Raw genomic sequence first — 13,245 nt, forward strand, 5'->3', positions numbered from 1 at the left:
CGTGCCGACGTCTCAGCCACGCTACCCTAGCCACGCATAGACAATGGCAGTGAACCCTTCTTTCTCCTTTATGCTTCCTCTACTTTCTAGTCACATGTTGACCTTGCACGCTGCGGCTACGGCGCAGAGGGAAGCAGCGGCGCTGTTTGCCCACGAAACTGCCCACGCCGGCAAACGCCCGCTTCCCGATACCGGCAGAAAACGAAACTTCGGAGAGCTACGAGGGAGGGCGAGAGGAGCCACCGAAGCAGCGGAGTTGCCGAGGCGAAATCCGCTTCCCTGCCGCCCTCCTCCCTCACATTCCACGGTCTCCGCGTGCGCCCTTCGCCGTGCTGTGCCGGCGCCGCCCGCTCCCTGAAGTTTCGTTTACTGCCGTTATCGTGAAGCAACCGTTGGATGGCATTGGCAGTTTCGCGGCCCTCGCTCGCTATGCGCGCCGTGATATTTCACGACTCGCAATCAAGATTCTGGTTTCAGCCTCACTGGCTGTTCGTTCGCACCACGTGCCCTTCTCCACTTCGTCTCTCTTTCTTCCTCGAGCACTCCTTGGGGCGCCCGTTTGAGGGGAGCGTTCGCTGTCTCCGCTGACTTCCGTACTCCCAGGCAGCCGCACTGTAACCGGTATTTCGTTTCCTGCAACTGCACTATAAGCGATACGTGTATACATGGAGTGCTATGGGAAAATTAACAGGAGTCTGAAAAGACCGCACTATATCCGGTCCTGCACTATAAGCGGTTACGTTATAAGTGGTCTATACTGTATATAACAAGCACAGAACAAGCATTTGAACCACGTAATTGATGACAAGGTGCTCCTGATAACAATCCGAAGCATGTAGCACTTCCTACATAAGCTTCCTGGTAAAGATGACTGTTGCGCAAGCTGCCGCGGCGACGGCATTGCGACGTCGGGAGTCACGTCACTAGCCTTTCGTATATAAAAGAACCAGCCTAGCAACTGATTTCACTGTTGTTGCAGCACCAGTATGGGTAGACGAGGCATAGTTAAGACTCCCGAGGAGCAGCGTGAATACGAGGAGGGGCAAAGGGAAAAAGAAACGGCAATACGAGCAGCGGCTACGTGCTGTCAAAATTTTCACTACTCCCATTACTCTAAATTACCATTACTACCACTACTCTAAAGCAATAAAGCATTGCATACGTCCCTCAGCAGTTGCAGTGGTGATTTTCAACAGCTGTGCTGGACATCCACTTTCGCAGGGCCGGGATGGCGAGTCAATATTTTATTAACAAGTTTGAGCTTGGTACTATGCAAATGTTTTCTTGGTGGGTTCTCTTTGGATAATCAATAATTTGACAATCCGATTATTCTATGCTTTTTGCTGCTCCTGCATGATATTATTTAATTACCTAGTCTTTACAGAACAGTAGACTTCTGCTAATTCAACTCCAGTTAATTAAATTTTATGATTAGTTTGATCCCAATCGAAGGTCCCAACCAAAGATCTCGACCGGCGCCCATGCATTTCTATGGGCCCAAATTTTCGTTATTTCGATCCTAAAATTGGCCTTCGTCGGACAAGAGGAGAGCAAACACTTCGCCTGCCTCTTGCTTCAATGAATTTCCAAAACTATAGATTATGTGACCTCCAGGACTAAACCCATGGGAAGAGGCGCACATGAATACAATGTGCCTTCTGTAAATCTAGTTAAGTTACTGAGAGCCATGATGTCTGGAAAATGTTTTAGCATACTCACCAAGACCTTAGGTGGCAGTGGAAACTTTGAGCGACCAAGCAGCCAATCTTCATGAAGGTCATGAACTTGACAAAGCCAATCCTGACAAAAGCATAAGAATTGATTTATTGAAAAGATGGATCATTCCACTCAATAGTTCTACTACGCTGCATACCAAGAATATAGAGCACAGTGTCTCATATTTATGAGTTCAAGCTCAAAACCAAATCATTGCCTCCTATACACTCTCATGTGTATAGGAAGTGCGCAGGGTGCCGGCTGTCGCGCCTGGTTCCAACACTCGCCACCAGTCCAGAACAGAGCAGATGATGCTATAGAACGGCGCACTATAGAGCTATCATTTTTTCTACGCAGCTTCTATTGCTTACCAAATCCCTTTTTTCTTTATCTTATTCTTGCGCATAAAATTTCTCTTTGTGTGTGTGTGTGTGTTCACGTGTTTTTTCAAAAAAGTATAGGGCTGTTCGATTCATGTCCACTATCTGAACAAGTTCACGAGGCGCTGCACCCTACCATTTGTTTCAGCGATGCAGCAATGGTACCCTCTGAACCACACCATTAATTTCAAAAGGTGCAGGGCTCGTTCCCAACTTTTCTGCACTCTCCCTACTGACGATGCCAATCTGGTGCAGACATGCAGTTGCGAAGCACTAGTGTAACAGAGGACACAGCACACAGATGTAAGCGCCATTGAAACCCCGCTTACATGTGTCTGCTGTGTCTACACGACGTATGGGGTGTTTACGCATCAGAAGCTGACCATAAATATGGCTCGGGACCTCCCAAGCCAATGTGGACAGTGCATATTAGGTGAACAAAACATAACACCAGCATCACGTGCGCACCTTAAAATTCGTTGCATTGCGTTGTGTCTGCACCGCTGAAGTTGAGCTGCACAATTTCTTAACTTCTCACGCCATGCAGTGAACTGGTTCACAGTAGTGCAGGTGAATTGAACATACTTTATATGCATGAAGGAAGTCTCTTTCTAGCAAATTGTTGCTGCATCATGTGTAGGAAACTCTCAGCCAAGTCTAGGACAAAAATAGAGGGAAACTTTATTTAATGGTGGAAAGGCGTCGTCGTTAGCCTGAAAGACACATCTCTGGCCTGATACTTCATATAGAAAAGGGGAAGGGGGGGGGGGAATCTATGAAGGCAGAGGAGGTAGAAGATGAAGGGTCACATATTATTATTATTATCAGATGACTTCCACTTCCCTGCTGCCTTTCTGAAGCTGTATACTACTATGTGCTTTCCACCACTAGAATATGCCTCTGTAGTGCTTTGACCTCATTGAGCACATGCATCCAGCATAAATTTATATTTGCTTTCAAGCACCCCTTTAGCCATTCTGGTGACCATAGCTCAGCCATTTCAGATGTATTTCAATTTGCATCTCTAAAGTCAAGACGTATTAAGTCAGACCTTTTGTTCCTCCTTAAGGTGTGTGGCACTATTGCTCAAAGCTTCTTAATCATGTAAAATTTTGCATACTACAAAAATCTATCATCCGTCTTTCAGTGCTGCACCAATATGCACTAGCTATAGTACCATATACTAGCTTCGCACCAGGCACAATTTGGTGTTCATGTTTCGAATCAATGCCAGCTGTGTTTCATCTAAAAACTGATAACATATATTATAACCTGATCACTAGCATCTACTGCCCCCTTTAAAAACACAATAAGACGATCTTGAAGCAGCCAACTGACCCTCAGACGTGAACATCACAGCACATAATATATTTTGCCCAATTTGTGTTTTAATCATTTTCAGCTATTGAGTTCCATGCCATGTCAAGACAGTGTACCCATCGATTACCAATGCAACTGTCATGGGCACGCGTGGGAGAATGCATGGTCTGTGAAGGCAATGAAACATCGCACGAATTTTTTTTTTTTTCACAAATTTTTTTTCTTTGACCAAATGCATTTCACTGCTTATTGCCGTTACTAATGCACAGGTTTTTAAAACTTATAATACATACGAAAGGAAGTTGGGCCTCCTCAGGACGTTTTCGTTTCTGGATCCTGGACATTGCAACTTCTGGCCTTGTTCTCAAGTAGACTGCGTAATAAAAAATAAAAAAATAAATGATTTTTCTTTTTTTTCTCTCTTGCATTTACACTGTGCTTACTACACAAAGCAACAGCGCCTCCCAGGTTTTGTCTCATCATGGAGAAAAAGAAAGTCTAGGAGAAAGCTCATCACATATACAAAGCTCAAGGGGCAGTAAGTTAGCCCCCCACCCACACTAGTTTTTAAATGAAAACTTTATCATGTCCTGCAGACCAGTCAATTAGTTAACAGTCTTGTTTTCCTTCTCTCGAAAAGACATTGATACTATTGTATGATAAAAATTTATTGGTCATTTAGGAACATATCATGAATGTCTTAGAACAATTTTTTAGTTAACCAAACAACACACTTTTCTATAATAATGTTACGGGAAGGAAGAAACGTACTGGTTTTACAGATGGGTTTTAATGGCTGCGCAGAGAAGCGAAAACCCAGAATCTTCTTTGTCGTCTCCCAGGGTACCAACCATGTCCTCTTCTTTCCACCTTACGCACTGTGACATTACCCCCGTCAGAAAAAGCACCTTACTGGTGCGACTCACTGGTTCCAGAAAGGAACGGTTTGAGGCGGCTGACGTGGACGACGTCAGATAGAGGTGAAGGCACGGTAGCATCCAGTGGAGACATTTCATATGTGGCAGCCGTCACCTGGCGGAGGATGCGATAAGGGCCGCAGTATCGCGAAAGGACTTTCTCCGAAAGACCGACACGTCGAGATGGAGACCAAACTAGCACAAGAGCACCAGGTTCGTATTCGAAATCGCGGTAGGGCTGATCGTAATGGCACTTCTGACGTGTCTGTGAAGCAGAGAGACGAAGACGGGCAATCTGGCGTGCCTGGGTCACTGCGGTTATGACATCACGAGCGTACTCTGTCGGCGAGTCGAGTGTGGTCGAAAGAAGAGTCTCGAAAGGCAAGGTTGGTTCACGGCCATATAGAAGGTAGAAGGGCGAATAACCAGCTGTGTCGTGGCGCGAGGAATTGTACGCAAACGTGACAAATGGTAAAGCAGTGTCCCAGTCGCGATGATCGGAGGAAACATACATCGCGAGCATGTCAGTTATTGTCCGGTTCAGGCGTTCAGTAAGACCGTTAGTTTGAGTATGGTAGGCTGTAGTAAGCTTGTGTTTAGTAGCACAGGATCGAAGTAAGTCGTCGATGACTTTGGCAAGAAAGTATCACCCGCGATCGGTGAGAAGTTGACGAGGTGCGCCGTGGTGTAAGATAACGTCGTGAAGCAAGAAGTCAGCGACGTCTGTAGCGCAACTGGTGGGAAGGGCTCCTGTAATGGCATAGCGGGTGGTATAGTCCGTAGCGACGGCAATCCACTTATTTCCGTCGTTTGATATAGGGAATGGTCCGAGAAGATCAACGCCAACGCGAAAAAAAGGGTCGGTCGGTATATCCAGAGGCTGCAGCAGACCAGCGGGATGTACAGCTGGTCGTTTTCGGCGTTGACACGACTCACAAGTGGCGACATAGCGACGGACGGAGCGGTTGAGACGGGGCCAGAAAAATCGTCGCCGAATTCGGTCATAGGTCCGAGAGACGCCAAGGTGTCCAGCAGTGGGAACGTCGTGCAGTTGCTGGAGTACAGTCTGCTGAAGATGAGACGGAATGACGATTAGCAGCTCGGGCCCGTCTGGGTGCATGTTGCGCCGATACAGGGTGTCATTTTGTAGTACGAACATGTGAAGGGATGGGTCAGACGGGTCAGAGAGCAGGTGTTCGATAAGCTGCCGTAACGATTCATCGCGTCGCTGTTCAGCCCCTATGTCTTTCAAGGCGGAAAGCGAGAGAACGCAGATCGGTGCGGCATCCACTAAATCGTTCGGTGCATCGACAGGGTGACGAGACAGGCAGTCGGCGTCCTGATGTAAACGACCCGACTTGTAGACAACAGTGTATGTGTATTCCTGAAGGCGTAGGGCCCAGCGACTGAGGCGTCCGGTGGGATCCTTGAGGGAAGAAAGCCAACAAAGGGCGTGGTGATCGGTTATAACCGTAAATGGTCGACCATATATGTAAGGTCGGAACTTGCCCACAGCCCAAACGAGGGCGAGACATTCCCGCTCAGTAATCGAATAATTACGCTCAGACGGGGAGAGGAGGCGGCTGGCGTAGGCCATCGACGTCATCGTTGTTATCGACGTCAACGTTGTCAATCCCAGAAAACATGCCAGGGTCACGGGGCTGGGTTAGGATGACCGTCGGTGGCGTCGACGGGGCCGCGGTTGAAGACTCCCCTTCGGATGACATGGCAGCCAGGTTATGTCCGCTGCGGAGCTCCGTCTTGCGCAAGTGAGTACCCAGCACCTCCACCAATAATGTTACGGGAAGGAAGAAACGTACTGGTTTTACAGATGGGTTTTAATGGCTGCGCAGAGAAGCGAAAACCCAGAATCTTCTTTGTCGTCTCCCAGGGCACCAACCATGTCCTCTTTTTTCCACCTTACGCACTGTGACAATATTATTCTGATAGGAGAAACAACCGAAAATCAGATTTCGTTTCATGCAAAGCATTCCAAGAACAACTAATTTCACAGCGATTCTACTCACGACGCTGCAATAAATTGATAAAACAGTATTTTTTGAAGTGCAAGCTCTTCCTACTTAAAGTAAGCTTATATATTTGGACTTGCGGCACCGCCACCTAACCATAGAACCAATGTATAAAAGAAACTGAAATTTCAGATGCTGCACTGCCTGCTGCTCAACTTTTCGGACATGATCCACACATGCAACAGTGCAAACATGGAGGTTGTGAAAAAAGTTGCCGCCACATCAACTTGGCACAAAACTGCAGCTTTGGCTGTAAACTTCCATACAAGTGGCCCTAGTGAGGCCTGATGGCATACATAGTGGCCTAATGAACTTCAACAAAAATGTGCTAATGGTGTAGCTGGTGACAAGCTGTCGGTGGAGGCTCTCCATGAATACGGTCATGCCAGCAGACCTCATCAGCAAACAAGCGTGAGATCGCATGCATGGGCTAGACTGACAGCCATTGTAGCGGAGTTGGGTCTGTGTATGGCTCCCTTCAAGTTCGAAAAATCCTTCGGCAACTAAGCGCAACTTTAAATGCATAGACGAAAAAACTCCAACTTGAAATCACACATTCTGGATGTATGCATTTTGGCTTGCCACTTGGCTTGGTTGGACCACAGCTACAGTCGACAAAAGCTTGAACTATGAGCACTGCCAAGCAGCTCCTACGGGAGATGGTGATGCTGCTTTGTGATGCTTTTGCTAGATGGCACACGCTGTAGCTTACTTGTCAGACTGAACATGTAACATTTTGGGTCAGAGGCATTTGTTATGCTTCTTTACGATATGTCTTTTGCTAATTATGCAGACTGAACAGATGCCAAAGTCATTATTTTGTGCCCCAATCGTGCAAGCAGAAGCTGTCACTACTTGGGAGTCCTAAAAGATCATGAGATGCTTCAGCAGTGGCAGTGCAATATACCATGAGCAGACAAGTCACTGGGGAAAAATGCTGCTATTTGCGAGCTTCGCTTAAATTATAGACGGTGAGGTTGTGTGATTAAATATAGCTAGGCTTGTCCATTTGCCAAATGCAGTCCCGCCAATTTTTAACGAATGTGCCTTTCTACGTTTTATTGCGTAAGCATTCTAGGGCTACTTCCCTCGGAAATCTGTCTGTCCGTCTGTCTGTAACGTGACACAATGCGCTCCATAGGTATACATGGGGTCCTATGGGGTATATGAGAATGCCTATGACTACGTATGACTACTAAGATTTATGATTATGACTATATATAGCGAGTACTGAACAGGTATTAAGCTAGAGTAATTAAGATTAATAAACAACGAAGGTTAATAACTATGAAATTAAGCCATAATTAAGACTCCTTAAGACTAATGAACAGTTAGAAAGCCTAATAGAGATTAATTGCTAATTGTGAATTAATTACCTAATTATGAATTACACACGAGGCTAAATAAAATTAATTTAGGTTAAATTAATTAAACCTAACCAATATTAATTAGGGCAATTAGGATAATCCGAATGAGGATTAAATACGATTACGTTACCTAAGCCCAATCAAGATCAATAAGGGTAATGAAGATTAATTCATATTACATTACTTAACCCTAATTCAAATGAATTACAATTAAATTAATTTCACCTAATAAGATTAATTCCGACTAACCTGGTTCGCCAATTAGGTAACTGCAACAGGCCATTGCAATACTTACAGCACATTGCATCCTCCTTAACACAGTGAGCCACGGTGTACGTAATTTGGCCACTCAATCAATCATTCGTTGCATAAGTGCAAGATGATCAACTAGAAACAATGCTTATGCATTATATGACATGTCCCACTAGGGAGTTTCTGCAGTAATTGTTAAGTGTGTGGAGAAGAAAAGAAACCCCAAGGAGAGACAGTGCCCGCCCCCCTTGAAATTCCTCAGAAAAGACATCCAAAGGACGACAAGATGCAGCCACTGCCACAAGAAGAGCTGCAGAATGGATCTGTGCGGCCCAACATGTTTATGCCGTAATGCCATACATGCCCCAGGGCACTCATAAAAAAGTATGACATATGCTTTGGTTTTAACAAATATGTGCTCTCAAGCACATCAAAGAAAACAGCAAATATGGCAGAGCTTGAATGACATGACGGACCCATTATAGATGAAATGAAACTAGCAGAAAACTTAAGCAGTTCAGAGAGGCACCAGCAAAGTTAATGGGTTCATTCACTCCTGAGGCTGACAAAACTACTCCATGTGACCACAGCCTTTTGGTAATGTTTCAGCCTGTTAGGCTCGTGGCACCAAATTTAGGCAGCTTTGCATCTATGGGAACTATGGAGGCACTACTGCTTTCCGAAATCATTTTGGAAATGGTTGTCCAAGCACAAAATGCTGGCCTAAAGGTAAACCGTGATACTGGATCATGTGTGGGGGATGCGCGACTCTCACGCCTCTCCTGTGGTCCGGCTTCACCGCGTGGATAAGTGCCAGCGGCGGTCGTAGTGGTTGCGGCGCATTGCGAGAGATGGCGCGAGTGTCGCGATGCTAACGCCACCGAACGGCGGGGTGACTAGGGAGAAAAAAGTCGACGGCACTCTCTCTTCGGGTTGGGATCGGTGAGCGACGCCGCGGACGTCCCGCGCGTGCGCCGATCCACGCTTCGCGAGACGTCTCGCGTGGCTCGGAGCGGGGCACCGGTATGGACAAACACGGATCATTCGAACGCGCCACCGTTCGCGTGACCGTACACGTGAACGACTAGGCGATGGTATCATAGCATGGGGTGAACATATTCGTTCACTATCCGGTCGCGGTGAGTCGGAATTCCTTGATTTGTCACGCGCCCATGTGAATGTTCTATTGGTAGTAATTCGGCTAGTGTGTATTAGTGTAGAAAGGTGCAATAAATGCCCTATTGATTGTTTGCACTGCTGTGTTGTTCTTTTGTCCCAAGAGCATGTGTGAGACCCCACATCTGGCTGCCCAAGGTGGACCTCTTGGGACATCGGACGATAATTTTGAGTTTTGCTCGGTTCGAGACAACCTTTGTTTGAACCGAAGCGTATTCCTAACGTGGATTTTGATCGCTAGCGCCGGAGGCGTGCTTTCTTGAGCAAGGCGATGGTTGCTGTAGCGTGTTTGAACTTTTCAACATGCTAAGCCTTTTCGCGAGTGTTTTGAAGTACACTCGTCGGTACGAGAGCCACGTGGTCTGCATTCTGGGAGAGCGAGGCCTAGCGCCCGCAGAGCATTGGCAAGCCTGAAGCGAGTGAGTACGGAAGCCTCGTGGGTGGTCCGAATTTCTTATGTAAATAGCTTCTATCTCTTTGACTTCGGAAGTCGCGACTCAGGGAGCTGGGTGGCCACAGGTGCCGCTACGGGCTGACTGGTATTGCAGCCTGGCACCGAGTGCTCCGACACCGCCTGGGACGGTGGGCGCCGTCAACTCAGATGCTGTGTGCACCGAGCGGGGTAGGACCACCTCACAGAGCTAACGTCTCCTCGCGGCTGCCAGTTGTGCCCGTTTTGGGTGACGTTTTTTTTTTTGGATGCCGGTTGTTGTCAGGGTAGCGACGCATTAGGCCTAAGGCTTTACGAAGCCGCCTGTCGCACGTGGAGGGACACAACCTAGTGGACCGTGGTGTTGAGGTGGCGCACTTTGCTTCCCTCATTTCATTTAACCTCGCACGAATTGAAATTACTCGTTCGACTCAAGAAAGCAAGCTTTGTTCACGTGAACTTAGCATCTGAAATGCCACCCGAAATTTTTGCTAGCCAAATTGAACATCGTACCATGTGGGCGATGCGTATGCTGAATTCCCCTCCCTTGCACTACTTTAGTGTTTGTCGAGTGCATTGAGTGTACGCAGCGTGAGCAGAGTCACCCCTGGTTTGCTGTCACCTGCACATCATCAGCACTGCTGCCCCGGACTACAATCGAGCTACCCCAGGCGATGCAGATGCCTGTGGCCAGTTCGGCGCAGCGATTTCGGTGGCCACCTGTGTCCGGCTCGCTACCTTCGGCGGCTGGGAAAAGAGCCGGCAGTCACCAACGGCTACAGCGGCTCTCGCCGGCAGGGCGCGTTGGCGCAAGCGACGCTTACTCGTGCCGACTTCTGCGTCGCCGTTTCCGGAGTCCTGTGCTGGAGTCGTGCCATCAAATCTGCAGAGCTGGTGCTGTGACCAACGGACGCCAGCGGTGAACCCCAGAGACAATGTCGGCTGGCATGTTGTGGATAACGTGTGGACATTTCCTCGGCGGCGCCACTGTCGCATGTACTAACTTTTGTTCGCGACGCGCGCATTGATAGACCTTGTGACATGTTTCGCCGGAGTATGTGTAGTGATTTAAGTTTTTTTATTCTCCCCCAGCTTCACTTTTTCACAAAATCTCTCAACAAACAATGAAGTCCCACGAGAGAAAGAACAAAACACCGCAAACTTCGAAGGATAACGAGACGTGCCTGCGTCGTGCTAGCTTTCTTCCAAAATTCGATGCTCTCTGACATGAACTGAAACATCTTCTTCTTCTTCTTTCTGGGGTTTTACGTGCCAAAACCAGTTCTGATTATGAGGCACGCCGTAGTGGAGGGCTCCGGATTAATTTTGACCACCTGGGGTTCTTTAACGTGCACTACAACGCAAGCACACGGGCGTTTTTGCATTTCGCCTCCATCGAAATGCGGCCGCCGCGGCCGGGATTCGATCCCGCGATCTCGAGCTCAGCAGCGCAACGCCTTAGCTGACTGAGCTACCGCGGCGGGTAACTGAAACATCGGAGACTAGTAATATACTGTATGATTTTTTACACATTTCTGGATTATTAAATACTATGGGGTTAAATACACAAGAATGTGTAGCTACCTAAAGTTTAGAAGTATTTGCAGGGTCATTCTCGAAAGTATCCTTACAGGGCAATAGTTGGCATAATCTGTCAAAAAGACTGATTTTACACATTGTTCATGCTAAATGGTAAAGGCAACCTTTCCTACATTCTAGTATTTAAGAAAATTGAAATTAAACAATCAACAGGATTTTGTTAACTTGCATTTCTGGAGGCTGCTTATAATCTGTATAAACATTTTTTGCTGCTTCTTTCTACAAAGAAAAGAATTATCAAATGGCTGTCACAGTGAAAACACCGAAATCTGAGCATTTGACATTTTAATTTGCTTTTGAAATCAGTTTCCACACTAACTGCAGCATCATACATCAACGATTTTTAGCAGTGGATGTTTGGACTGGTTGGGGAATATGACTAATTTAAAAATAAAAATCTTTTTTTTTTTTTATGCTTTCTAAAGCTACGAAGAGGACACACATTTGTGCAATACAATTTAATTTCGTTTGCAATTAACACTAAGTGCACTGTCCAACGATCTATACTTGCAATATAATGCACAAATAAGCATTTGCACGTAGCACATACGTATCAACAGTGCATGTGTAAGAAGGTTCTTTCTGTAAATTTTTTACAAGCATCTGATGGCTATTTCTAAACTTTACTTTGTGTGAGACGTGGCCTTCAAGATTGTGTGCGCTGGCAGGTTTTGCTCTGGCCATCCTATTCAGCACGCTCCCAAGAAATGTGTTATGCGGCGCACGCACACGGCTGCCTCGAAATTTACAGAAGAATAAAATTGGGTTGGAGTGTATACGGCAAGCATTATCAAATCCTGACTGGGAGCTTACCACTGTCATTGAAAAGAAAAGTGTACAATCATTGCATTCTACCGGTGCTAACATATGGGGCAGAAACTTGGAGGTTAACAAAGAAGCTCGAGAACAAGTTAAGGACCGCACAAAGAGCGATGGAACGAAAAATGTTAGGACTAACGTTAAGAGACAGAAAGAGAGCGGTGTGGATCAGAGAACAAACGGGGATAGCCGATATTATAGTTGACATTAAGCGGAAGAAATGGAGCTGGGCAGGCCATGTAATGCGTAGGATGGATAATCGGTGGCTAAGGGCTCTGGCGTCAGGAAAGGTGGCGGTGGAACACAGACCGCACAACATCTTGAATGTGCATACTGCCTCTCTTTTTTTCTTTTCCTTGCATAATCATCGCACCCTGAACTTGCTGCTGTGAAGTAGGAGACAGGGTATGATTCGGTGTCCGATATGGCATCCGGTGGGTACGATTGTATCGGACGCCGAATTGCACTATGTGACTCCTACTTTTATTGCGATAGCAATAATATGGACACTCCAGGTGCATTTTTGCCGTCGGCGCCGACGAATATGGCTCAATCTCCCGCATTCAAGGAAGGAAAGCGGGGAGGAATTGCGTCGTATTCCGTCGCGCACATGGTGCCGAGGGGAGGGGAGGCACAGCAACTGCGCATTGCGCGGCTGCGCGCCATATTTTGAAATCGATCTGCGTCGGGGGCTGAGTCTAGGTGCAACGGCAGCTCATACTTTTGCGCGTGATCTGTTCTCACCGCTCAGTTTGCGTTGAAGCGATACACAGCACAAAGGACGCTTCGCTCGTTGCTGCCGCGCTTGCTCAGACCAGCGTTTTGACAGAAAGTGTCCGCAGTCATCGAGTGTGATGTGTTCATGTTTGCCTGAGCGCGCTGACACCGTGCTTGTTAATCTACATAGTTAGCGAATGTTTGCAAGTTTATACGGCCAATAGAACTACGATCTTCACTTCGTATAGCTGTCGACGCATTTGCTATTGCAATCGATGGTTCGCTTCTCGGGTGAAGCTGCAACTTGTTTAGAGGTGGTTGAAGAAAAAAGATCGCTCAAAATTTTACCTCGCATAATGAATTAATGCACCCCTCAACTATGTGCACATATTTCGGGAAAAAAATGTGTGTTCGTTATGCGAGTAAGTACGGTATAACGAAATCGATAGTTCCGCGAAAAGTGGTCGTTATATCAGTAGTTCGTTATTTATGGTCTCGCCCTTAAAAACGTCGAAAAATTGA

The 13,245-nt window shown here is 46.8% G+C and overlaps 1 protein-coding gene across 2 annotated transcripts in view; it reads right to left on the minus strand.

The window, feature by feature from the left end:
* Nucleotides 1-13,245, minus strand: part of LOC119433793 (thymidine kinase 2, mitochondrial-like) — a 48,653-nt gene that overhangs the window by 17,151 nt on the left and 18,257 nt on the right. For both annotated transcript variants that reach the window (XM_037701069.2, XM_037701055.2), the window contains exons 7-8: nt 3,710-3,789; nt 1,720-1,800 (exon numbers count right to left, since the gene is read on the minus strand). In XM_037701069.2, the coding sequence (XP_037556997.1) occupies nt 1,720-1,800; nt 3,710-3,789 (161 nt within the window). The remainder of the gene's footprint in view (nt 1-1,719; nt 1,801-3,709; nt 3,790-13,245) is intronic.

The sequence above is a fragment of the Dermacentor silvarum genome, chromosome 1 (assembly GCF_013339745.2).
Source record: "Dermacentor silvarum isolate Dsil-2018 chromosome 1, BIME_Dsil_1.4, whole genome shotgun sequence".
Taxonomy (NCBI): Eukaryota; Metazoa; Arthropoda; class Arachnida; order Ixodida; family Ixodidae; genus Dermacentor; species Dermacentor silvarum.